The sequence below is a fragment of the Falco punctatus genome, assembly GCF_963210335.1.
Source record: "Falco punctatus genome assembly, chromosome: 7".
Lineage (NCBI taxonomy): Eukaryota > Metazoa > Chordata > Aves > Falconiformes > Falconidae > Falco > Falco punctatus.
The window spans coordinates 24,943,603-24,968,077 of NC_137587.1; the positions used below are offsets into that span (position 1 = coordinate 24,943,603).

General features: G+C 39.1%; 1 protein-coding gene across 2 annotated transcripts; it reads right to left on the reverse strand.

Annotated features, from left to right (window-relative positions):
* Nucleotides 1-790: 790 nt before the first annotated feature.
* Nucleotides 791-24,345, reverse strand: TRAF6 (TNF receptor associated factor 6). 2 transcript variants are annotated; one of them, XM_080397505.1, is made up of 7 exons: nt 24,252-24,345; nt 15,666-15,991; nt 10,083-10,233; nt 9,298-9,456; nt 7,747-7,818; nt 6,292-6,369; nt 791-5,484 (listed from the first exon to the last, which is right to left on the reverse strand). In XM_080397505.1, exons 2-7 carry the CDS (start codon nt 15,959-15,961, stop codon nt 4,603-4,605), a joined length of 1,638 nt encoding a protein of 545 aa, XP_080253631.1. In that variant the 5' UTR covers nt 15,962-15,991; nt 24,252-24,345; the 3' UTR covers nt 791-4,602. The 2 variants fall into 2 exon arrangements, with proteins under 2 accessions (XP_080253631.1, XP_080253632.1); XM_080397506.1 differs by lacking the exon at nt 24,252-24,345 and adding an exon at nt 23,982-24,218.
* Between the last annotated feature and the right edge of the window lie 130 nt (nt 24,346-24,475).

Here is a 24,475-nt window from a genome sequence, read left to right on the forward strand (position 1 = left end):
GCATACGCCTGTTTTTCCTGTTTAAAAAAAGGCCATTATTACTTCATCTCATCAAAAGATTTTAGTGTACTTAAAAATAGGGAGCATTAAAAATGTATTAACACAACAGATATTTATATCTGAGCATGCTTTCTTATCTATTACTCATAGAAGCTATTAGGACCAACTTGATAAAAGAAAGTCATAATTAACCTGACATTAACTGCACTGCATTAGATATGTCTAGTAAATACCACTAAGTTGCCTTAGAAAAATTAGAAGTTTTTGAACCTTATACACTCTATAAGGCCCAGAGTCCAAGATCAAGATTTCTTTTCCTGCAGAGGCTGTTAAAAAACAGATCCAGAATGCCTCTGTGGCTGAGATAAATTAGCGTCACTACAAAGCAAAAACATTTCTCTTACTGACATTCTGATCTGAGATCTTGCAACTAAGCTTCAACCTGTAGCTGTTTTTGGCCCCATCCTGCTTGCTATATTTGTCACAGAGAGGTGATAGTGTGCAGTATTTTTCAGAGCTGCATCTCAAATTACAAGATGATCATGAGAACACTTATTTTATTATGAATTATACTAGCTCTGTCTTCTAGTAATGAATAAGACTGTTGATACCCTTTATAAATGACAGAAACTTTTAATCTTGAAATACATTCTTTACCTTCTTGGTGCTATATGATACATGGTCTCTCCCTCATTAAAAACCAGCAAGACAGAGAAACTACTCCAGAGGTCCTGTATCCGTTAATCTTTTTGAATAGCCTTCCACATGAATAAAGATGCAACATACAGTGTACAGTTTAATTAGTTTATTTTTTAAAATCCTGTCAGAAATAGAGCTGTGCATTAATTACAAAATATATTAAACAATCTATCAATACTTCCAAGGGAACAGGAGTACTTTCATTCTGTTCAAATGCAAACCAACACAAATGCTGACCCCAGAATAATCTTTTGCATCCATCATCAATATATTTGATGTGAAAGTGTCTCTAAACAAGAACAGAAAGGCCACCCTGATTTTATTAAATTAGCAAGCTTAATCCCTTGATAGCAAACATGACCAGGCATATCATGAGACCGCTTAAAAAACAGGTCTATACATCTCACATTGAGACCAACATTTTTAGTAAAATAATTTTCCCTGCCCTGCAGGGGAAGACATTCAGAGGCAAAAAGAAAACACATTTGCAATATATTATAATTGGGAAATATGTGCCATAGCAGCTTTGCAAATACACATACTAACAGTGGCTGACTTAAAACACATTCAAGACAACAGAAATTTGGAAGATAAATGAAGCTAAGTCACTTTCTAAACCACCTTGAGATCTAGTAATGCTGCAAAGCATCAAGAGTTACAGAACCAAGGAACCCCATGCCTGAAGAAATTACACAGGAAACTGGTTAAATCCCCACATTTCCTCATAATTGTTTCAGAGACAACTCTTGAAACTGCATACTTTTCTGCTTCTTTTTAAGTAGTTCTAGCAATTATACCTTAATTGACCATGTGTAAAATGATTTCTCAGAAGAAAAGATCAGATTTGGAGGAAGGGGAAAAAAGAAGCTGTTTCTGTGAAAATATACTTTCACATAAAAATAGATCTCTTCATGCTAACCTTAGAAAAGTTCAAATAAAAGACGGTAATCTTGAAGACTTAACTATACATCAAGATTGTAGCAATGTAAACTCGTAAGTTCTTCCATAAGATGATGTTCTAATTTGTGAGAGAAAGCTCTGGAACTGCAGTTAAAATGATGAGTAGCTTGGAAGGTGCAGGAAGAAAGGAAAATGGAACAAGTAGATGAATAAACACTTCATTAACATTTATAATTTTTCATGACAGTAAGATTTAACTGATACTTAGCAAATTAGCTCTGAAAGTCTCTCATGTAAAGCTGGCATTACAGTAATTTGGCATCACTCAGTTCTACTTGGTAATATTCAAATACAAAACCAGTAGAATAGCAGCAGTGAATAAAGCATTCATTTTACTGTGGCCAATACGGTATTATACATGCAGTAGCTTTCTATTCCCTATTGGTTTGTGCTTTTGTACAAATATTAACCTGAAACATTTAAAGTCCTGAACCTGCCAAACTGAGCTTCCCCCCAGGGCGTAAGTATACCAGATGTTGCAGATAAGGCCCAAAGCAAAAATTCAGTTCATAATGCAAAGCTTCAAAAGGAAAGAAAGTATTAATGCACTTAGTGGGTCTTAGGTATAAACTATTACAACACAGACTAAGGACATTTTTGTCAGTATCACTAGATACTAACTACAGTTAGTAGAGTTGAGAAAGGAACTGTTGCAGGAAGAAGCTCTCAAATTTTAAGTATTTCTTCTGCCACCCCCTTCCAAAAACCCCAAAAAATCCAAACAAAAAAAAAAAGAGAGCCAGGAGACTAGTAGTCTTTGAGCATCCTGGAAAAACATAGATAACTAACGTAGTCTGAAAATGACTGGAGAACTAGTATACAATGCCTTCTGTATATAGTGGGTCTGGGGACTGTCACACACATTAAAACCCTCTTGGTTAAGAATGGTTTAACTGCTAGCAATGCTCTAACTGAAGACACTCTGAACCAATTCAGCTAACAGGATGAGGCTATTCAGTATACAAACTACTTAAGAGGTTTAAAAAAAGAAAGTTTGACAGTTTTAAAGCACAGATCTTTTCCTATTTTGGGTAATATATGCTCACCTGTCATCCAAACACACAGAACACACTAAAGTAGTCAACAACTGACCACAATTACCATTAGCCAGGAAGTTTATGTTTCAGTAGCAACAATACTCCGTTGAACACATTCCCTCTTCAATTAATAAGCTCTACCCATAAAATAAATTTTACTCATCTGGGTATGATGAACAAAGTGGTAGTTGAGTCCTGGAACTTTTAATCTCACACACGCAGGCAGAGCGTGCTTCTAAGTGAATATACTATACTAGTCTCTCGTTAGCCTGATATATATATCTATTAAGCATACACATTTTCCCCACTGATGATCCCCATGGGATTGCTTTGATGAGGCCAGACAGTTGGAATACTCTCCAGTATCTTTTAAGTTGCAGTGTCTCAAGTCTTTAAGTTGTTTCACTAGCTTGGAGAAATATACCTGTGGCTTACGTATGGCTTGGTCCTTTCTTCGGTATCAGACTGTGTACTTAAGTTATGGGGTGAACAAAATGTTTTTTTTTTCCCTCCTTTTAAATACAAGATTCAGAGCTTTACCAGCACCATAAGTTAAAATTTTCAGCACCAGTGAACTTGAACTACTTAGCTTTGACTGGCCAAAACCAACATTTATATGGCATACAAACAATCAGCACAGAAAACAATAATACATGCAACATTAGGAAGCTCATGAATTCTTGACATAGTGAATCTAGTGTTTAGTGAATGAGTAACTACAGAAGCCAGATTTTTTCCTAAGAGCAAACAGGGTTGCAATTTTTCCTCACACTGCCTAATTAATAGGCTTTTCTTCCCCTCCAAAGCGTTGAGGGTGGCTCAGCTCCTGGGCCTTAATGGGACAAGGAGTACTCACAACAGATGGATGTTGAAATGGCCAGCTGTCCACTGAGAATTCATAGGAGACAACACAGGTCATGCATCACTCAGAACACCAGAAGATCACTCGAGCAGATGCAGGTCACAAGTTAAGCTTTGGTAATTCTGCATCACCCTATCCAATTAGCAAATACCTTTGCTCATGTATCCACTCACAACCTGAAAAATGTCCAGCACTAGAAGGAGACCCCACCAGCACAAAGGTATCTCATTCAAATGCCATATTTTATCTCTCTGGTGATCGTGACTGACATTCTGGGCCTGGAGCACACACTTACAGAAAGAGCTATCAAAATAAAGAGAATTAGGGGAGTGCTTTCAGACCACATTACAAATATTTCTTCAGTGAACTCATCTCAGAGAATTTGGCCTTCTCCACAACACTACCACGTCTTTCAGAAATATTACTATCAACTCTACATCAACATGCAACTTCCTGAAGCTAACTTTGCAGAAGGGAAGGGTCAAAGTACACCTCAACCCTAGGTGATGTGAGCAAAGCCTTAACCTGACTTCGGATTTCAAGAGAAGCATGGCCAATTCAAAGTTCTAGATAAGTCAATATAGAAAGTGTCTTAACTTTCCCAAGCTCTGTGAAAAACAACCAAACCCCCCCCCCCCCATCTCTACTAATTTAGCTATTTCCCTGCTACAGTATCTATTCCAAGGCACTGAGATGCAAAGATTTACAGGTCTTTTCTAATACGACTTAAGTTTTACCAAACGGAGATGTACAGGTACTTCAGTAGCATTTTCCTGTAGGCAGTTAAGTTTTGATTAACAACACTTCATTTAGTTAGCTTGCTACAGAAGTAGCTTATTACTTTAATAGAGAACAATACCAAATATCTGAACATATGACCTCATACAGAAAAAAAAAGTATACCAGCAACAACAAAACCCTATTCAGGTGAAGATCAACTATGTTGGCAACTATAATCTTTACAAATGCAGCCTGTATGGATGATGAACCACACTTGTAACCCGTGGTGGAAGTGGTTCCATTCCTCTGGTTAAGACTTAGGGGCTACATAGCTCCATCTGTACTGCGAGGCTGAAATCCTTCTCTGCGGAGACTGTTTAAATCCAAACGAGTTAGCACTTCACAGCGCACCAGAAGGGTATCATCCTTTATGAAGGTTCTTTGTTTCAAGGTTTGCAGGTGCATGAAAGTCACATAACCAAAACCTTTTGGATTGCGGTGAATTGTTGGTCTCTGGAAGGCTAGTAACTCTGGCTTGGCTTCCATTACTTCTTCGTGATTCTGCCTTTCAGGGCCTTCTGACTGATCCAAAATAGAAAGTCGTATAGTGCCTTGGAAAGGCCAAGGCAGATGGCTGTCATACTCTCCTTGCATAGTGTGGACAAACAGAGAGATAAAATTAGCACAACGCTGAGCATTTGGTAATTGGATATGCAAGCGCAAACACAGCTTGTAGCCAGGCTTTCCAGTATAGAAGCCAGGACTGTGCATCACAACAGGTCTCTCTTCTTCCTGGGCTTTCTGAAGTCCACTGAAGTTCTCAATCTTCCAGATATAAATACCATTACATTGCTGCGCCTCCATTTCAGTAATCTTTCCCTCCAAATTTCGAATAGTACGTTTGAGTTCTGCCATGTGAGTGTTCTGTGTCTCCATCTTGGCAATGAGTTCTCTGATTTGGTGATCTTGCCTTACCAGACGACCTTCCAACTGCTGAATAGTTTCTCTGAAGTTTTCAACTTCTGGATTACAATCATATGCGGCATGTGACACATGTGAGAAGAGAGCAGGCTCAAAGGGTAGGCCATTGATGAAGGGTACAGGATTTGTAGCAGTAACACTGATATTTTGAAAACTCTGAGCCATCATTCTCATGTGAACCTGAGTGAACTCCTGCATATGTCGTGCCAGTTCATTCCTTTGCATCTAGAATTTAAGAGAGGTGGCATTAAGGAACGTATCAAACATTATCTGCAATCACATCTTAAATATGGCTCTGAAGAAAATCAAACAACTAGTTGCTTCTCTTATATGAATCGAGGACAGGCAATGTGACAAAGTAGCACTTGTTGGGTTACAACAACCAAAAGAAGTTCAAACGCCATTGGGCAAACAGTGTTCAACTCAAAATAGCGACATGGTGAAAAAGTGTTAGTGATCAACATACATTAAGTATTTTTTCTGCGTTCTAAATCAGCACTGTATTTTCGTCATCGATTTGCTAAAATGTCCCAAAGTACCCAATACAAAGGTTTTTGAAAACCGATGTGGAAACGATGAAGGGAAAAGATCCATTTTTACAAAGAGGTATTAATCTGGGTACTCTTATTTCTAGTTGTTTAAGTAATTTTAGAATTTAATCAAATTTAAAGCACTGTCATTTTTTTTCACTGAATTCTAGAAGTCATAACTGTATGTGGTCACAACTTTGGAAGAAACGCTAGAAGCTATTTTATTCACATGAAAGCTGAGAAAACACTAATTAATAAAAGCAAGTTCATCAAACAAATCATTCACATATTTTTTTAAATTTGAAAAAGACTTTTGAAAAGCAATCTATCAACATGTAGTACTTTAGAATTAAGATATCGCAAAACAAAAAATTCTCCGCAATCACTAAGGATGTGGGCTAGTGAATGAGACAAGAATAGGAAAACACGGTAAAAAACCAAACTAATAAACAACAGAAACATGTGCAAGGTCTGCAATTCATGATTCTGATAAAAGACTTACCTTTTCAGGACACCCAAAGGCACTGTAAAAACATGGCACTGGGGCAGTAGGACAATCATTGTCATAATGGTTAGGCATCTAAAACAAACCAAACTTGAAATTAATTTTTCCATCATGAGTATTCTTTTGTAACAGCCTAAAGAGTATGACTGGATGGATTCTGAATAGGTACCTGAAGTCAGATCAATTTATACCTGTTATAATTTCTGAAACATATATGGAAGTTTTGAACAAAAATGCTAGCTGATGATAAAAATTCTGCATCTTCCTTGTACATACTTTAACAGTTCATTGCCTTTGTTCTTACCTTAGGCATCAGAAAGCATTTAGGTTTTCTTGCCAGAACAAATGCCTTTGGTTTCTAGCCTATTCTCAAGCTAGATCACATTATATTTTCTTCCCTTTTGAAGCACTACTTGCATGTTTTTATTGTGTCTCTCTTCGTTATCTTCTTCCTCAAAAAGCTCAAATTACTTCAATTTTTCTTATGGCCCACGTTTTCCAGCCCCAATTACCCCAGCTGCTCTGGATCTTCCCTACCCATCTCCACCTCAAAAGCTGGACAGCTTCAGCTGAGGCATTACGAGCCCCAAATAGAACAAAGGAAAATTCTGGGTTTCACAGGCCTTATACCTGTTTATGTAACCTCAGTATGTTTGCCTTGTTTAAATATCATGATGAAGCAGAACACAAGTTTAATATGGGTCAGTCATTAATTCTAAACCATTACCTAGTTTTATCTCTGTTCCCTATTTTTGCAGTTCATTATTCTACCTAACAGATTTTTGCCTTTGTGGTTACTGAACTCAATCCTGTTTTTCAGAGTGTTTCTCCAATTTCACAAAATTATTCTTTAATTTAAACAAGGTTATTAACATAGTTGCCATCCCATTCAGGCAGGGATAGACTGCAAGTTAAATAATATTTACCATTTTCCTGTCAATCAAGTAAGTTGTTATTGAATAGAAAAAATAATAATGGCTATTACAATAGTAATGGACAAGCAGAATTCCAGCCAGCATCTACAGTTTGATATTGAGTTGTTTATAGCTACTTTCCAACAGTGGCTTTACAATTACAAATACTCTCCCTCTCTGCCCAAATCAAAGCCTTGTCTTCTAATGTCAGCCACAACACTGGCAGCTGCTTGGTATTCTTTAACCTTCGTTCAGTCTCAAAAACATGCAGTGTGGACCCTGCCAAGAAGCAGTATATCTAAACAATGTGATTTGCAGCCAAAAATCCTACAAAGGTTTATCAGATTGGGACTGCCAGCTGGAGCAGCATTAGAACTGTATTATACCTGCACTTGATGCAACATTTTCAAAAAGAGGCAGGTAGAGATTTATTATCTAGTAGACAAATCGTTTCTTCAAGTTTAATTTCAGATTAAAGAAGCAATGCAAATACAAAACATCTGACCTGGATTAAAGATGGTGAAAGGTAGTCTCTTACCTGCTCTCTGATGAGCACTGTGTTGCAGTATTCACAAAATACATTGGCAAGTGGGCAGGTTTGGTCATGAAGCTTAGTTATCAAACAGAAAAAGAGAAGAAAGAATCAATAAAATTACGCAATTTAGAAGAGTGCCCTGATAAGATCTTCAATTTCATTTACATTTCAAGCTTTGCATTTAGCTGTATGCAACTATGAAACAAAGAGAATCCCCTTACCATGAATAGCATGTTTTCTATAATTATTGTTTTTTCCTGGTCTCATACAAGAAATTCATAAAGTTGTAGATTATTTCCTAAAGCTCTTCGGCTCCAAAGGAGTCTGAATTTATCCACAATTTTCTGAAATTCATGTTAATTGCAGTGGAACTATACTAAAAGTTTTTTTTTTTTTGTATTGTTGGACTATACAAGTTATTTTTGTTTGACAATTCACAGTACGATACCATAAAATTAATAGCTCTTGAGATAAAACACATCCACATACAGATAAAGAAATAGAAGCTCAAAAAGGAAAGGACTATCCTCTGTATCACCCAAGTAAAAAATGCAGAGACAGGAAAAGATTCAGAAATTATTTTGGTCTTGTGTTCTTGTGTGTTAGCACATATCCCCAAAAGATGCATCTCCTGACACATCCTTTCTGCCAGGCATAAAACCTGTAAATGTAAAAACTGCTTTGTGCATTACTTTGGCAGCAGATAATGGTCTCTCTGATGGTAAGGCAAAAAATTGGTTGTGCTTATGCAAGTCTCTTCACACCACAGGATTCCCAAGAAGTTTGTATTTAAGCACAATCTTCTCCTCAGCTTTCACCTTGTGGTGGGTTGACCTTGCCTGGATGCCATGTGCCCACCGAGCTGCTCTATTCGCTCCCCTCTTCAGCAGAAAGGGGGGGAGAGGGGAGAAAATAAAATGAAAAAAACCCCAACTTGTGGGTCAAGATAAAGCCAATTTAATGAAGCAACAGCAAAGGTCGCATGCATGGAAGCAAAGGAAAACAAAGGATGTTATTCTCTCCTTCCCCATCAGCAGGCGATGTTCAGCCACTTCCTGGGAAGCAGGGCTTCAGGATGTGTAGACATAGCTCCAGAAGACAAATGTTGTCAATAACAAATGCCCTGCACCTTCCATCTCCTTTCTCTTAGCTTTTATATCTGAGCAGACGTCACATGGTATGGAATATCCCTTGGATCAGTTTGGGTCAGCTGTCCTGGCTCTGTCCCCTCCCAAGATCCTGACCACCCCAAGCCTGCTGGTGAGGTGGTGGGGGGAATGTTGGAGAGCCAGCCTTGGTGCTCGGCAGTGCCCAAAACACTGGTGTGTTATCACTGCTGTTCTAGCTACCGATACAAAACACAGCACTATCGGGACTCAACACACATCTGTTCTAGACTAACACAGCTTCTCACCTATGCAGCACTGAGAGCTCTTCTAGACCAAAAGCTCTGGGGTTTTTTGTTTGTTTTAGGGTTTTGCTTTAAAAACTGATATTCCATTTACAAGTAAACCCATGCAAATGGATGTTGAAACACAGACTCTTGCTAAGTACCTCTTTATCTTCAAATGCCATAGATGTGGCGCAGTTTGGACAACAGACTTGACGCCTCAGACACTCCTGTGTCATGTGCTCTTTCAGATGGTTCTTCTGGAAGGCTCCTTGGCACTGTGGGCACTCCACAGTGGAAAAATCACACTGCGACTGGTGGTCCTGAACAAGAACAAGAGACGGATTTGATACTACAAACTGGTACTATCATCTCACCTGTTTTCAAGATAAAGCACAGTACAAGACGAACAAACTGCAATCTTACCTTCATGCAAGCAAATCCACATACACTTATGCTGGCTTTACTATCAGCCTCTTATTGTCCTGTTACTAAGATCAGGACTTCTTGTATTCAGAGCTTTAAGAATGCTCTCAAATAATAAAAAAAAAAGTATAATTGGCTTTATGTTTACCCTTTTAACTTTGTATATTATTTCCCAAAACAATTATTTCAACTAGTAGATCTAGCTGCTTTGAGGGAGTATTAAACTGACTTCAGGGAACATGTGTGAAATGCAGACACAGCTGATCAAAAGACAAAAATAATCGATCCTAAAGAGAAAGCTGCATTAGTACAATTTTCATGCACTACGATGTTCATTTGAGAATCACCTAATTTCAATTAAAGACACACAAAAAAACCCCAAGTACATGTAGCTATGGTCTTGAATGAACAACACATTGAATCAGCATAAACAGGTATCAGGTACGACCATCTATGTTAAGTTATTCTGAATTTTCACTTGTTCATGAAAGCAAGTTTCCATATTTTGAAAAGTATTTCTCACCTCTAAATGCCTCAGCTCCATCTTCATACTGCAGCCCTTGTTGGGACACTTAACCGTCAATGAAAGGATTTCCCGTTTAGCAAAGTTGTCAGGAAAAAGTTGATTTTCAAGGAGAATTTCATTGTCTACTGGACATTTGTGACCTGCATCTCTACAACACAGAAAAGAAAGGACAAAAAGTTTCCAAGTTTCCTTTGCCCTTCATTTAAAATATTTTTACACTAGCAAGACAGTAGTGGCCAAATTATAACACATTAAAGAAGTCTTTGAAAATAATGGCACTTATCAGAAAGTATGAAATGTACAAAGAACTTGGCAATAGACAAGTTTCACTAGAGGTGGCGTGACTGGGATCCCAGCACTTTTCTAACTCAGTAGCTTTTATTTGGACAAATGCCGTGATAGATACTCTGGAAATAAACTTGAGGAGGATGTAAAGAAACTAAGAACTTATGGTTCCATTTCTATACGTACTTCACATAGCTCAAACATCAAAGCATATTTCACATACTACTTTAAAACAATCCTTTAAAGATTCTTGGACCTTCTTTCTTTCTCACTTCATCAACAGCCAAGATGATCACAGCTGAGAGAAAAAGCAAAAGTGTCTTTTTTGTTTTTCCAGATGGATTTAATAATTTTGGCATTACTTTTCATATAGCTCATTTTGCTGTTTTTGTTGTACAACCACTTGATCAGTTGGTCATCCTTCAATTTATTTATTTGTACAACAAAGGGTGAAAAAAACCTCCAGACACAAAAGTAACTAATACCTATGAAAATTACACTGGATTTGTACCCGGTGTTGTATCTGAAGCCATTTGAACAGCAAACTGACTGAAAGTCAGTGCTAAATGGTAACAATTTGGACTCTAATGGTGGAACATGGTGCATGCAACTTGCACAAGAGAACCAACAGCTTCTTCCACTTCATCAGGTTCTGTCTACCTGCATTTAAAAACAAGAATCATTATAAATGGAGTAAAAAAACAAGGATCGCCTCCACCAAATTTTCCTTTAAAAATTATACAGTATCAGCTCATTTCTGAAAGCAGTAGGTCAACCCATCTCTTCACAATTAACACAGTTAAAGAGGCATGAGGGATCAAAGCTTCCGAGCTGAAGTGCTAATGGAAACAGCAGTAAAATGGAAAAATCCATGGGGCGGAAAAATGTCAGAGAGCACTTGTGGTGCAAAGATCAAAGGCCAGATCATTGTCACTGCTTGCAAGCATGAAGGGAAGGAGAACCTAGTGGGCTGTGGAGACCAGGAGGGAATTTGTTCTTTGTTGGAAAAGGAAATAATTGCTCAGCAACTCCTTCATCAGCAACACTGTCAGAGGAAGCGGGGGTAAAGTTGAGACTTCAAAAAAAGACAGTGAACTTCCTTTCACAGGTCTTGCTTGCAAGAGCTAGCTCGCCACAAGTCTGATAGTCATACTCCTAAAACAAGTGGAAAAAAAGAAAATACCTAGTGTGCTGTTTTGTTTCATAGCTCCCTAAGCCATGATCAGCGTGTTGATCTTTGTCACAACCCAGAAACATTCCCTCATTTTGCAGGCAACCTACAGGAAATCAGTTTTCACAGGTATAACTTGGTTACAAATACCCTGTTTAGTGAAGTATAGTTCAGTAGGCCTTCTGGTAAAACAGCAGCCTTATTTCTACACAGAAAAGCTAATTGTATAATAGCAGCCAACAACAGATTAAATAATGATTACCAGATCCCTAGTTTAAATAACTAGCAGACACAGGGTAAAATAAGAATGAATGACAATCTTCCAATGAGTATATTAAGGAAAGAGCAATAATTTACTCTTTCCTTATTTTTTTTTTTGGTAAAAAAAATAATTACTCTTTCCTTAAAAAAAGAAAAGAGTAGTATATTAAACAGAGTTCAAACATCATTTACAAGTATTGGGATTGTGTTTAAAAGGCTGCTTAAATCCATCCACAAAGATGTTGCTATACATTCCCAGCATTGAGCTTATGCACCTCGGTTCTAATTTACACTACAGTGGAGGCTTTCCTATGCTGGAATTATTTATCATATTGAGCTGTGCCACCCACAACAGTGCCTGTGAAAAAATAATCTTCTGCTACAAAGTACAACACATATTCCTATAATTTCCCTTGAAATTAAAATCTAGGTATGAAAAGTAAAACCAGAATAATTTTCTTTCAAGAAAAAGCCTGCTCCATGATTTTAGCAACTCAATAGTTTAGCCTAGAAACTGAAACAGTCAGCATACACTTTTAACTGCAGCCATGCTGGCTGTTTGATGAACTGCTAGCACTCAAAGCCTTCCTTGCTGCTTCTTTTCAGCTCATAATTCTGCTTTTCTGATAAACAGAGGTTCTGATAGTTGGCAAGCTCTACTACAAGCCCTAAGTCAGCTTTGACCCAAGATAAAGGAGAAGAAAGACTAGAGTGAAATTTAATTAGCTACTGTATCTGAAATTAGTTCTTTTAAAATATCTAATCAAGTACTTTGCAGACAGTAACATTTGTAAACTATTGTATGTAGTTACTTAGATACATAAGCTTCTTCAGTGCCATGACTCATACACAGCACTTCAGACAGATTTAAAAATATGCCAAGCCTTCCTGGGAGGCAAATAATTACCGTGATCAAATCCATCTGGTCTAATCATGTCCTTCACATTGTAAGATCTAAGACTCCAGCTCTTTAAAAGGTTTTTAAAAAAAATCTTTCTAGTTGTAGCTGCAACTTCTTCAACATGGACAATTACAATTGTTTGTTTAAGTCACAAGAAGCAATTACTCAAAACTCACTTGTCCATCTTTTATCATTTAAAATCCTTTATATCTGTGTTCACTTGAGCTAGACAGTGGGGAAATGAGGAATAGACAGCAGCAATTTTTTCCTGATCAAATAAAGGCTGTGACAATCACTTAATAAAAAACCCCCAGTACTTAGAGAATGTAAAAATCACTTTCCATTTTCATTTTAGCTCTGTAGAAGCTTCTTAATGACATCAATCAATATTGTACTGTAGATACTACATACTCCAAATCAATATTGTACTGTAGACACTACATACTCCAAACCAATAGCTTGATCCATGGATCCCAACTAAGCATGCATTTCAGCCCTTCAGGGATTCAGAGGGGTCTGGCACTGCAGTTGTGTGCTCTGCTTTGACAAACAATCACTCAAATTGCACTCCAGAGATGGATTTCAGTGGAGAATGAGGGAAAACATTTACTAGCACTGAAAAATCTCAAATATCAGTGTGATGATCTATAGTCTCCAAGATGGAAAGATGCTTTCTACCTGTGTTTGTGTTCACTGAAACAGTCAACACTATCTACAGAAATGAAGCAAAATAGGGAAAGGGTGTAAAGAAGCAAAAACTGTTTGCAGACCTAAAACTTTGAGCAGAACAAGTACTCCGTTAATTTAAAAAGGAAGAGAAACTATTTCCCACGTCTGGGGTTTAAGAAGGAAGTTTCTCTACCTGGTATGAGATGTTGCTTTCTGAGCACGGGTTCACTGCGGTTCCTCACTCAGTCCTGTGGTAAATTCTAACCAATGACTGTAACTGTGCAGCTCATCAGCAGAAGCAAAAGGATTAGAAAACAAGCTATTACAGATCTGAAAGAGACACTAATTTTTGGTAATTTTAAGTTTAGTAATTTTCCCCTCAGTTTTCAACATAGGAATTCTGTTGTCTTTGAAATGATTGGTGAGTAGATATTTCTAAAGCTCAGTATACTTAAGTACTGACTGATTCAGGTTTTATAGACATCACACTCCAGGAAGAAGGTTTAAAGATACACTGAAGTTAAAGACTACTGTAGAAACTGCTGCTGCCAACAAACAGAGCAGGCTCAGAGACAGCAAGTAAGGAATAACGGCCTTTATTTGTACAAACTTCTAATTTAAAGCTTACAAGCATGCATGAAATTATGTTTGTTAACCTCTTGAAAGAATTTAGGTTGGAATGTGCAAAGTGAAGGCCAGAAAGTAAAGCCAACTGATGTGTTTAAGAAACTGGATTAGAGTCAGAGCTGACAGGTTCAGGTTTGGGGTTTTTGCCTTCTTCCATGCAGCCAGCTGGCACAAATATCATTGAGTGATGCCGTTGGGTAAGGCCTGACACACTTTTCTTGTGGAAGCAGGAACATAATGAATGAGGCAAGGCAGCAGAGTGATCTCATGGTAGGCTTAGCGGAGAACAGAGTATGTCAGCTTCCCCTGCAGAATCCACAGGCAAGTCACTTTTCATGGGTGAACACTGATGCATATTCTGCATGGACAATGAATCTGCATCCTTTTCTCAGAAATACTGATGAAATTAGTATTAACAAGACCTGTGCTGTAAACACAATAAATTTCTTCACTTGCTGGAAAGGAAAACAGACTGCTCTTTTGCTATCTTATGTAAGGAATGCAAAATCAAGTTTGTCTTCTCAACTCCAACATTTCCCTCCTCGATCTAAAGGGATGCCATGAAAAAATACAGTAGCATCAGATACAACAGTGACAGAAGCTACAGAGAAGCCCACAAACCCCACAAAATACTGTGTTCAGAGAACATCACTGCTGGCATACTATTCATGTAGTGAGCTACAAATAGTGAACCATGGAGAAAAAGAAATGGAATAGAACTATGAATAAATGGTATGGAAAACCAATCAAGAAAACACTGTACACTTTGCATGCTAAAAATAAATGCCTGGGAAAACCAATATTGTATGGTAACACTGAGGACAGTTTCATGATCTTTACAAATATTTAGATTCCTACCAAAGTACTGTGACATTTGAGCTAAACTAGCAACTGCTAAGAAAAAAAAATCTGGCTTATACTGAGAAGGAAAACCCCTACATCATAATATCTAGCCTTCTATCAATGTGTTCCAATACTCACGGACACATGTGGGGCACTGATGACTGTATTCCAGATTTCAGGGAAGTACACTTTATCAGTGTACTTTCTGCCCTTCCTTGCTCTTTCAGTCATTCATTTTCATGAGCCCTGCCTGTTCTTGCCATCATATCTCATTCCCACTCCCCCATATGCCACCTAGTTTTCGCTCTCAACGCTTTGTTTGAGACTATTTCCTCATTACATTTTCTCTTCCAGCTAAACAAGGAAGCTGCTGATCTCAAGCAAAGAACTGAAAGCATGAATTGCCCTATATGCACCAAGAAACCATGTTGTCTGTAGTTGCCTGTAGTTATCAAAAGAAACAATCATAGTGAAAAGACAGGTTTTATAATCCTGGGCTGAAAAAGGAATTTATTTGGAGGATTTGGCTACTTTTAAAAAATTATTAATGTTTACTGAATCAAGTATTTAATTCATAACCTGGGTAAATTTGTATAAATGGCAAAATGTCTAAAGCTCATGCAAACTCCAAACTCATGATGTTTTGGCCATGCATGTTCATTATTAGAAAGCATCTTTAATGAATTATACATTCTGAGAGTTCTATTAGCACTCGCTGGTAATGCATCTCAAGCAGTTCTATTCAGTTTACATTGCCCTTAAAATGCTCTGCTTTGCTAAGTGAATTTCTTCTTAAAAGCAACTTCCATAAATTTTTGTTTACCTTATTGATTTGACAATGCAGCCTTTGCAGAAACGGTGTCCACATGGTGTCTGCACTGCTTCCCGAAGAGCCATCAAACAGATTGGACATTCGTATTTACTTTCCAAGGGTGGATCAAACTCCACATCATAACCTTGTGTTTCCTCTGTGAAAGAGCTTGGAGGGTTTCCAGTTCCACTGCTGACGCTTACGCTGTCATCTTTTGCTCCAACGCTGCAGGCACTGGCCATGGCTGCACAGCAGCCGCTTTCCACGTCTCGGGGTCCACAACTGTTACTACTATATAGCAAGCTCATAGTAGCTAACAAGTGCTACACAGAAATGCTCTGCAAGATGACAAAAAGTTGTGTTAATTTAAAATATTCCAAGACCTTCCTCTTCAGGCAAGAACAAATGTTATTTCCAATCAGAAACACTGGAACAGTGGTGCAGATTTGATTCTATTTAAAATCACCGATTTTGTGTTGTCCCAGTTTCTGTTATCTATCTTTTTCACTTATCTTGTGGTATATAGGAAAGAGTACTGCATCCTGTCAGCCTAGTTCAAAACACACACACCTCTCTTTCTGAAATCTCTTTCATCTGCCTACCTAATTTCTGTAAAAAGAGGAATATTCCTTGTCCTTGCTATGTTTACTGAAAATGCCTTTTTACCCCTTCAGAATTTTTTACTTCTAAAGCATCATAATATAATTTGCATAAACACCACTGTACAAAACCAAGTTTACTGGATGGCAATAGCTCAGTTTCATATATTCCTTGCAGTGAATAAATGTTATTAACATTTTTTGTATACAGCAATTCACAATATAGTTTTCAGATCAGTTTAGGTGCATATCCACAAATAAAATGCAAGTCCAAGTACCCAACCAATCAGATGCTGTGCTGCAAGTGAAATTCAAATATACAGCACCACTGATAACATTTTTAAACTGCCAACAGGACTTTAAATTGAGTAAGAAGCTATACAGGAGATAAGGCTAATAGTTCCACAGCTCAAAAGCTATCTACAAACTATTAGTACTGAAACGGAGCTCTTGCTCTCCTTTCCCTCTTCCAGTCTAGCTGCAGGGAGGACAAGGGACATAGAAGATAAGAAAGAACAGAAGATAAAAGTCACAGCTCCCTGAAGAGCAGTGAATAGCAAAGCCTGCTTCTAAAATACTGCTCACAAAGAAGGCTGAACTTACAGGTATGAAATAAAAAAAATGCTGGTACCCCCAAACAGATTGCCAGTGCTTCTACACTGAATGAGGGAACTTTAGGAAAGGTCTAAATAACAAATATAAATTCTAGAAGTCCAAGAAATTTTTCTTTCCCTTGATTTTTTAATGGTTACAAATGTTTTCTTAGAATCCTATTGTGGTTAGTTTTCTATAAATGACATTTCTTTGAAACACAAGAGATTATCACCAGGTGCAAGGCAGTATGAGTACACTGAGGGTTACAGAGCCAGGCATGCAAAAGCCCACTAAGCCCAGATTTTACATTTTGCCCAGCAGTATAGGCCAAAGGTCTCTTGCAATGTTCACCTACTGCATTCAGTGTAACACCTTATACCATCACATAATTTAAAGCATATTAGGGGTGGAAATCTAAGGATTAATCCAGAGCTCAACTGTAAGGATTGTTGATCTGCATCACTATTGCAGACTCTGGGGGCAGCAAAGGATGCAAAATGAACGGGGTTACCTTGACCACAAGCTCACAAAACTGAACTTTTCCCTGCCTTGATCAGAATTTGAACATCACAAGTCATTTTAAGAAAATGTGCATGGTTAGGAAGAGGACATACAGGTAGTTTTATTTGGGTACTTACTACATGACACCTTAACATCGCATCAACAGAAATACTAATCACACAAAGCCTCAACTGGCATTTACTGGACATATATTTTGAACACAAGCAACATTACAGAAGCACACTTTACATGATAAACAATGCTGACACTGTATGAGCTTTTTTTGCAGTTATCCGAAACAACAACAAAAAAATGCAACCTACCAAACAAAACCAAACTGGCAAAGTTATCACATTTATGTCACAGTTAGAATCAAACCAGAGCTTTTATTCTGTGGTGTAAATATTTGACTTTCCATTTTGCTGAGGTACGCAGAGGTATGAGAAGTATCTGAAGAGTAGCATTTCTAACATTTCCAAAATACCATTAAGGTACAGAGTCTCAAAGCACAGTTTGACAGTTTAGATTTGCACTGAACTGGTCAGCAATGCTCACTTTATGCAGAGGTAACTCTATAGCAGAGCTGCCTGGAATTGGATCTAAGGAGTCATGTTTACTTCTATTCTTGTTCTCTGCCCCCATGTATTATCCCTATACGTTATCTACCACAACAGGCTTTATACAATCACAGAATGATTTAGGTTGGAAAAGACTTTTGAGATCATCAAGTCCAACTGTTAACTGAGGACTGCCAATTCCATCCCTAAACCATGTCGCTAAGCACTGCACTTACACTTTTTTTAAATACCTCCAGGGATGGTGATACCACCACCTCCCTGGGCAGCCTGTTCCAATGCTTGAAAATATAATCAAGGCTCCTAAACACAACAGAAATACAAACTAAAACCCAAGTAAATTCTCAGCGGTTGGCTCAGGCACAGTTCAACAATTATCAATTTAATCCCACAGAACTGAGCAGCTCCCCTAATGACTTAGAATGGAAGCAGAAGAATCAATGCTTAGAAAGATGCTTTGTGACAGATTTTTTAAAATGCCATTGGTAGGTCTTCTTTTCTCTGGAGTTTAAAAAAAAACAATAACTTGTTTCCATTATTAAACTAACATTACTTTTATTTAACAGCTGCTGCAGAGGGTCATTAGTCCACAGGCCATATTTCACAAAAAACCCACAAGAACTTAAGTTGGGCCAATGGAGTGGGAATGTTAGTATGCAGGATATTAGGATCCACAGTCATCCTAGGACTGAAAAATTCATATTATTCCAAGCCACAAGGGTATATTTAGTGAGACTAAGAAAGGAAAGAGGAACATATATCCCTTTAGCAATGTCACAAAGGAATTCAGGAAGTCGCAACCAGGAAAATACAATGGCTTTACCCAAATTAAGCTTCACATTAATTGCAAAGATGTGTGCAACTCTTGCTGTTCCTAGGAAAAAAACCATACTATTTGAAATACTGTTCTTATAAGGAAGAAAACAGGATCTAACTCACTATGATCTCAATGGCTTAACACTTTGTAGATTTAAGTGCTGTGCCAGTGGAGTTCTCTTTGCCCATTTAAATTGTTTCTATAGACATAGTAGGTATGTACATTCAGTTTACAAAAACAAAAATCCGGTACCACAGTCATTTTAATGAATGAGTCACTGCAACCAGTCAACATCCCAGTCTCAGACAAAAATCCCCTTATTCAGTGATATACTTCACTCCCACATGGAGCTTTTTGTCTGCATATGACCAAGGCGTTCATAAAAAAAGAAGTGCAAGTATCATTGCACTTCCCCCTTTTTAAATAGAGAATTCAGGCACAAAGAGGCAACCGAAGGTGATTAAGAGCCAGACTTTTAATGCTGCTCATGTTTTATGTAAGATAGGACTCCTCCTCCTCCTCTTATCCATTTCTTCTTACCTGTGAGGAAAATATTCCTCCTTCTATATATATTTATAGATGTGATGCAAGGCACGATTTTTCAAATCTACATCCACATTGCTGTTACTCGGACCATTAACTGAGGCCTGATTACTCCACTATAGTTTAAAACAATTCCTCTACAAGTTGTAACTACTGTAGTAGAAATTAGTTCTGCTTCTTGTGGCACTGATTTTACCAAGAGTAGGAACGCAGATTCAATCTTCTTGAACAGAGTGGTGCTAGAGAACCAATTAGAGAAGATTATACTTTGAATGTGGATGAAGGTGTTTCTCACGATGAAGGTGGAGCAGATAATTTGTGAGCCTACCGTAGCAGTTTTGCACGTTCCTCCCCTGGGGAATTCAAATAATTTTCAGGCTGAAGAGGATGGATTTCAAACCCCAAACCAGTAAATATCCCAAAATTCATATAAAAATTGCTATGCTTTCTTTTTGATTAAGGAATAGATTACCAGTGAAGTAAAACCTAAAAAACATCCCCCCCAAACCACACCAGATTTTCTTCCTATTGATAAAGGTTGTTTTTTTTTCTCTGTGCTGAACAAAACTGAGTTAAATACAACAGCAGGCAAATACCAATCTATAATACCTTGTCTACACCCCAGCTCTGTTTTCTGATGTTGACAGTTTAACACATTGAACACCCTGGTAGCCTGCTCTATGATCTTTTTTATTTGGGTAACATCCAGCCTTCCAACTGAGGAACAACTGAAACTGAATTGGATCATTACATGGTAATTCTTGGGTTTTGCTAGTGTGAAGCTTCTTAGACAGAGAAAGCCTTAAAACTATGTTTGGTATATGCACCTGAAATGCCCTTTCCTAGAGGTAGGAAGTCCTATTGGACTTGCTGGCTAGATGGATAATGGGTTTTAGCTTGCACACATGAGGTTTTCAAAGTCCTTGGGACAGCAAAGGTTGATTTCTCTCTCCAAGGCAATGGCTGTATTGTTTGACAACAGAAAAGAAGGTGCTTTCCAGGCCAAATGGCAATAGACTAAATTTGTTTGATCATTACTTGTGCTGCAGAAATCTGGAATGCCCTAAGGATCAAAACTCCATGCCCCAGAAAAGACACAGTTAAGACTATAGGGAGTCCCAATACCACTCTTCCAACGTCAAGGTTAAACCATAATGAAACCTTTCTTCATTAAGTAACCTGTGCTGCGTTGCTATTTACACTGTTGCATTACAAAGTGATTAGGTTGATCTGAGATAGCACAGTCAGACCAGAAGAGCGAACTCCTGCAAGAATAATGTATGTTATGATCAACAAAAACAATTTCAAAACACAATTAAAACCCACCCATATTTTAAATTAACACACACATCAAACCTCTGATTTGTTAAGGCCCATAGTATAATGGAGTTTAGGCAGGACTTTTACAAATCTTCATGCTCCAAAGAGCCACACAAAGGATTAATTCAGAAACTGCTCTAAATCAAAGAATATTACTGATACCAGAAGGTATCTTAAAATTGCCTGGGAAATTGCACTATAATTAGAGTAATAGGAAGGAAATAAAAGCAGGTATTGTATCCTATTTATACTGAAATATAAAATGATACCTTTGAGCATTTGGCAAAGGTGAAGGAACACTGTCAACAGAGTGTTATCAGTTACCATGAAACAGAAAATTTGGAATACTAGTCAGGAAGTACTGAATACAGTTGACTTCAACAATTATTGCCATTTCCTAGAAAATTCACACTGAGAAGCCACAGAAATAAGGACATCAATACAGAAGACTATTTCAAATCCCTTTTCTTACTTGAAGTTCACAAACGTAATCTCCTTGCAGCCTGGCCAGCACACAGCCAGTAATGGAAATGCCTTCAACACCTCATGGACAGAAAAACTGGCCAAACTTTTCTGTTTTCTTCTGCCTTGCCAAGAACAGTTTTGTACATTTAGCTTTCTGGGTCATGAGACTGACAGACCAGCGGAGTGACTTTGGATAATTTGTTTATGAAGCAATACTTGCAACACTTATTCCCTGGCATATTAATCATTGGTCTACTGACAACTGATAAGCACTGTGTGTTTGCATTATTAAGTCTGTAACCATCATTACTGTGGCTTCATCCAGGCAGAACATATAAAATGATGCAAGTTCCCTTTAATTAATACCTATAAAACACTTTCATATCACAGTTATCAAACAGCTAGACAAGCCAAAGGAATAAAGATTCGGGCAGAACTGGTAACTACAAAACCCAGACTCTGGTTTCCTGTAAAAGGCTGCAAGCATGTTGCAAACCCTTTGTTGAGATACTAACTTTTTTTTTCCCTAATAGCAGTAACTGTTAAGACTTCCAAGTCTTTTGGATAACCACCATACTTACCATTTTAACATATGAACCTAAAGACTTAAAAGAATTTTTGTTTGAGGCAAATACAACCAAACAACAACATTAAAAGCTCATTAGACACTCTAAAGAGCTCCTGCTGCTGGAGCAGACACACCTTTGGGGGTTTCTGAAGCTTTTCAGGTGATTTCTCTTTGCTTGGAGAGAATGCTGTCAGGCTTTAATCATGTATGTATTTTTATGATTAAGTGTTATGCAGGATATGTAGGAGTCGCATACTCCCAGTTATGTTCATATTTTATCCCAGTTAAGTGTGTCAGAACAAATTTAATTTTAGTGAGCAGTGGAAGTGCACTATACTGTATTTAACACCAAAACATTCCATGGGTTTTTCCATAATCAAAAAACCAACCCAAACCAAAATCCCCTTCTAAGCCTTCCTTCAATTTATTAACTCCCAGGGACATTTCACTGAGAATTGTTCAGATTAACTAATACAAGGAAAGTATTGTTACTAAGAAGAATAATACTACTTAATTCTTTACTTTGGCTGAGATTGCTCTCTTTGGCTTCTGCTCTCCCTTTGCACACTGAAACACTCAGAGATACGCATTGTGCCTTTCTACACCCCTCAATGGATCTGCAGAGAATTTAAGATGCTACTACCTTAACGAGTACAAAGTAAACCTCAAGACAGAAAGTACTTCAAAAAGAGGCAGGGAGAAGCATGGCTATGAACAAACGTCATTTCTGCAAGTCACAGTCTCCAGGCTAGATTTAATTACCATCTACCTCAACAAGCATTAAGCTTATATCTGGCATTAATAAAACAATTTGCAATCCTGAGAAAAGAAACAGTAAATTCAGTGTACATTTTGAAACAACTACAACATTTTTCCTTTTCACTTTACTTTACCCTACCTTTACTTTTATTGTCTTTTTGACATGCTTTATATCCAGAATCTTTTATCATTAGTTTTGACAGTCTGGATCTGAAACTTGTTTGTAACTGCTTAGCTAATTTGTGCTACTGAGATACAAAAGTTACTCTTCTTGACATATTAAGCTCATGAAAGTTCAACAAAAGAAAAAACATGTTCACCTCAGATGTTTTTTCAGTCTGAAGTTCTGTCAGCGTAAGTATCTAGCATTGCATTGTCTTTTAAAATACAGTAGCACATTTTTAAAATAGAAAGCAGTAACTGAAATAATAAAATAAAAATAAAATAATAAACCTAAAAAGCCATTTATCTCTTGACAGCTACTCATTCAGTGGAGCCTGACTGAGCTACACAAATCTTTAGCTCCTAGGAAAAGATGAAGGTAATGTGGAACGTGCCGAAGAATTATGCCCAGAGTGACATCTGCCATGAAAATAATCCAAGTGCTTTTATCAGCATACTTCTGTGACTTTTCTTCATTCTGATACTAGCGGGACTAGTTTCATGGCCCCTTCATACCACGGAAAGACAAAACGGCTTGCTCGCCAGTGTTCACACAGTTGGTGAACACAGGGTAAAACACACTGGAGATGTTAAACAGGCTGTTAATGCAGCTACTAACTTTGCCTCTCTCTGTTCCTTTTTCTCTCCCTCACCCAAAGCTTCAAATAAATAGTTTCTTAGCCATTCTGTCAATGGTATTTAAGACACAACAAAATCCACATAGCTCATGGGTAGCTCTGCAGCATGCAGAACTTGTCATGATGCAAACACGGATAAATACTTCCAGCTAGCTTTAACTACTGGGTGTAAGATACACCACGACATTTCCCTCCCACCTACAGCTGAGATTTCCGTTTAAGTATGATAAGACTGACTGTGACCTAACTAAACCGGATGAATGGATAGAAAGTACTATTGCAATCATTACTTGCTACTCACATTAATAAAACTACCATAAATATAAAGTACTGCCAGCCTCTACTAGCAAACAGAGCTATCTCTTTTTGATAGCATAACCCCTCTTGCAGGTTATGCTTACAGACCTTTAACATGCTCCCGAAGAACGCACCGAGTATCTCACTTTCACATTTGGAAAAACAGAGCCCCCCAGCGAGGTGATGCCATCGAGGCTGCACAGGAACCGACCGGCCGGGCTGCGGCTCGGGAGCCACCGGCCGCGGGTGCTCCTGCGGCTGCCGGCCGGCACCCCCGTGCAGTTAACGGGCAAGCCAGAGCCACACCAGCCAGGCTTCCCCTCGCACCCGCGGCAAACCAGCCCGACCCAGCGCCCCTGCCGCTGACAGGCACGGCGGGGCTTAGCCAGGCTCGCCGCGCAGACCGCGGCACAGTTTCATTTTTGAGGCAGCACAGGCTGGCGTGCCTCGGCCCCCGCAACCGTCCTCCCCTAGCGAAGGCCCTCCTCACCGGCAGGCCCCCGGGCCGATACAGGCGTGGGCCCTGCTGCGCGCCGCGGTCCACCTGGGCCGGACGGGTGGGCGGCTCCGCCGGGCAGCAAGGGCCGCGCTCCGCTCCCGAGCTCCGCAGCTCCGGCCCAGGAGGGAAAACGCTCCGCGCCGAGCACCGCGACAGGCCACGGGTCGGCCCCTCTTTTCCCAGAGTCCGCCGCAGGGCGCAGGCAGGCCCCGCCGCAGCCCTCGCCCGGCCGCCCCCCGCGGCCGGCCCGCCCGTACTCACCGCCGCCCCGCCGGCCGCTCCCCGCCGGGCGCCACTTCCGCCTTGTCCCGAGAGGCACCGGGGAGGCGGCCGCCGCGACCAAGCGGGGCGCTCCGAGGCGCCACGTCTGCTGACGCGCCCCCTGCCGCCGCGGAGGGGGAACGGCGGCGGGGCAGGGGCGGGGCGGCCTCACCAGAGCCGAGTGGCCCCGTCGGCCGGGAGCCGGCCCCCGCCCCCGTGTACCC

What these genes read in the sequence shown, in the direction of transcription:
- TRAF6 (XM_080397505.1), bottom strand. Translation starts at nt 15,961, where the DNA reads ATGAGCTTGCTATATAGTAGTAACAGTTGTGGACCCCGAGACGTGGAA. An exon ending in CAGTGCTCATCAGAGAGCAG is followed by an intron (nt 6,370 to 7,746) that starts GTAAGAGACTAC and finishes GGTTTGTTTTAG; the next exon opens with ATGCCTAACCATTATGACAA. An exon ending in CCTTTGGGTGTCCTGAAAAG is followed by an intron (nt 5,485 to 6,291) that starts GTAAGTCTTTTA and finishes CTTAAATTCTAG; the next exon opens with ATGCAAAGGAATGAACTGGC.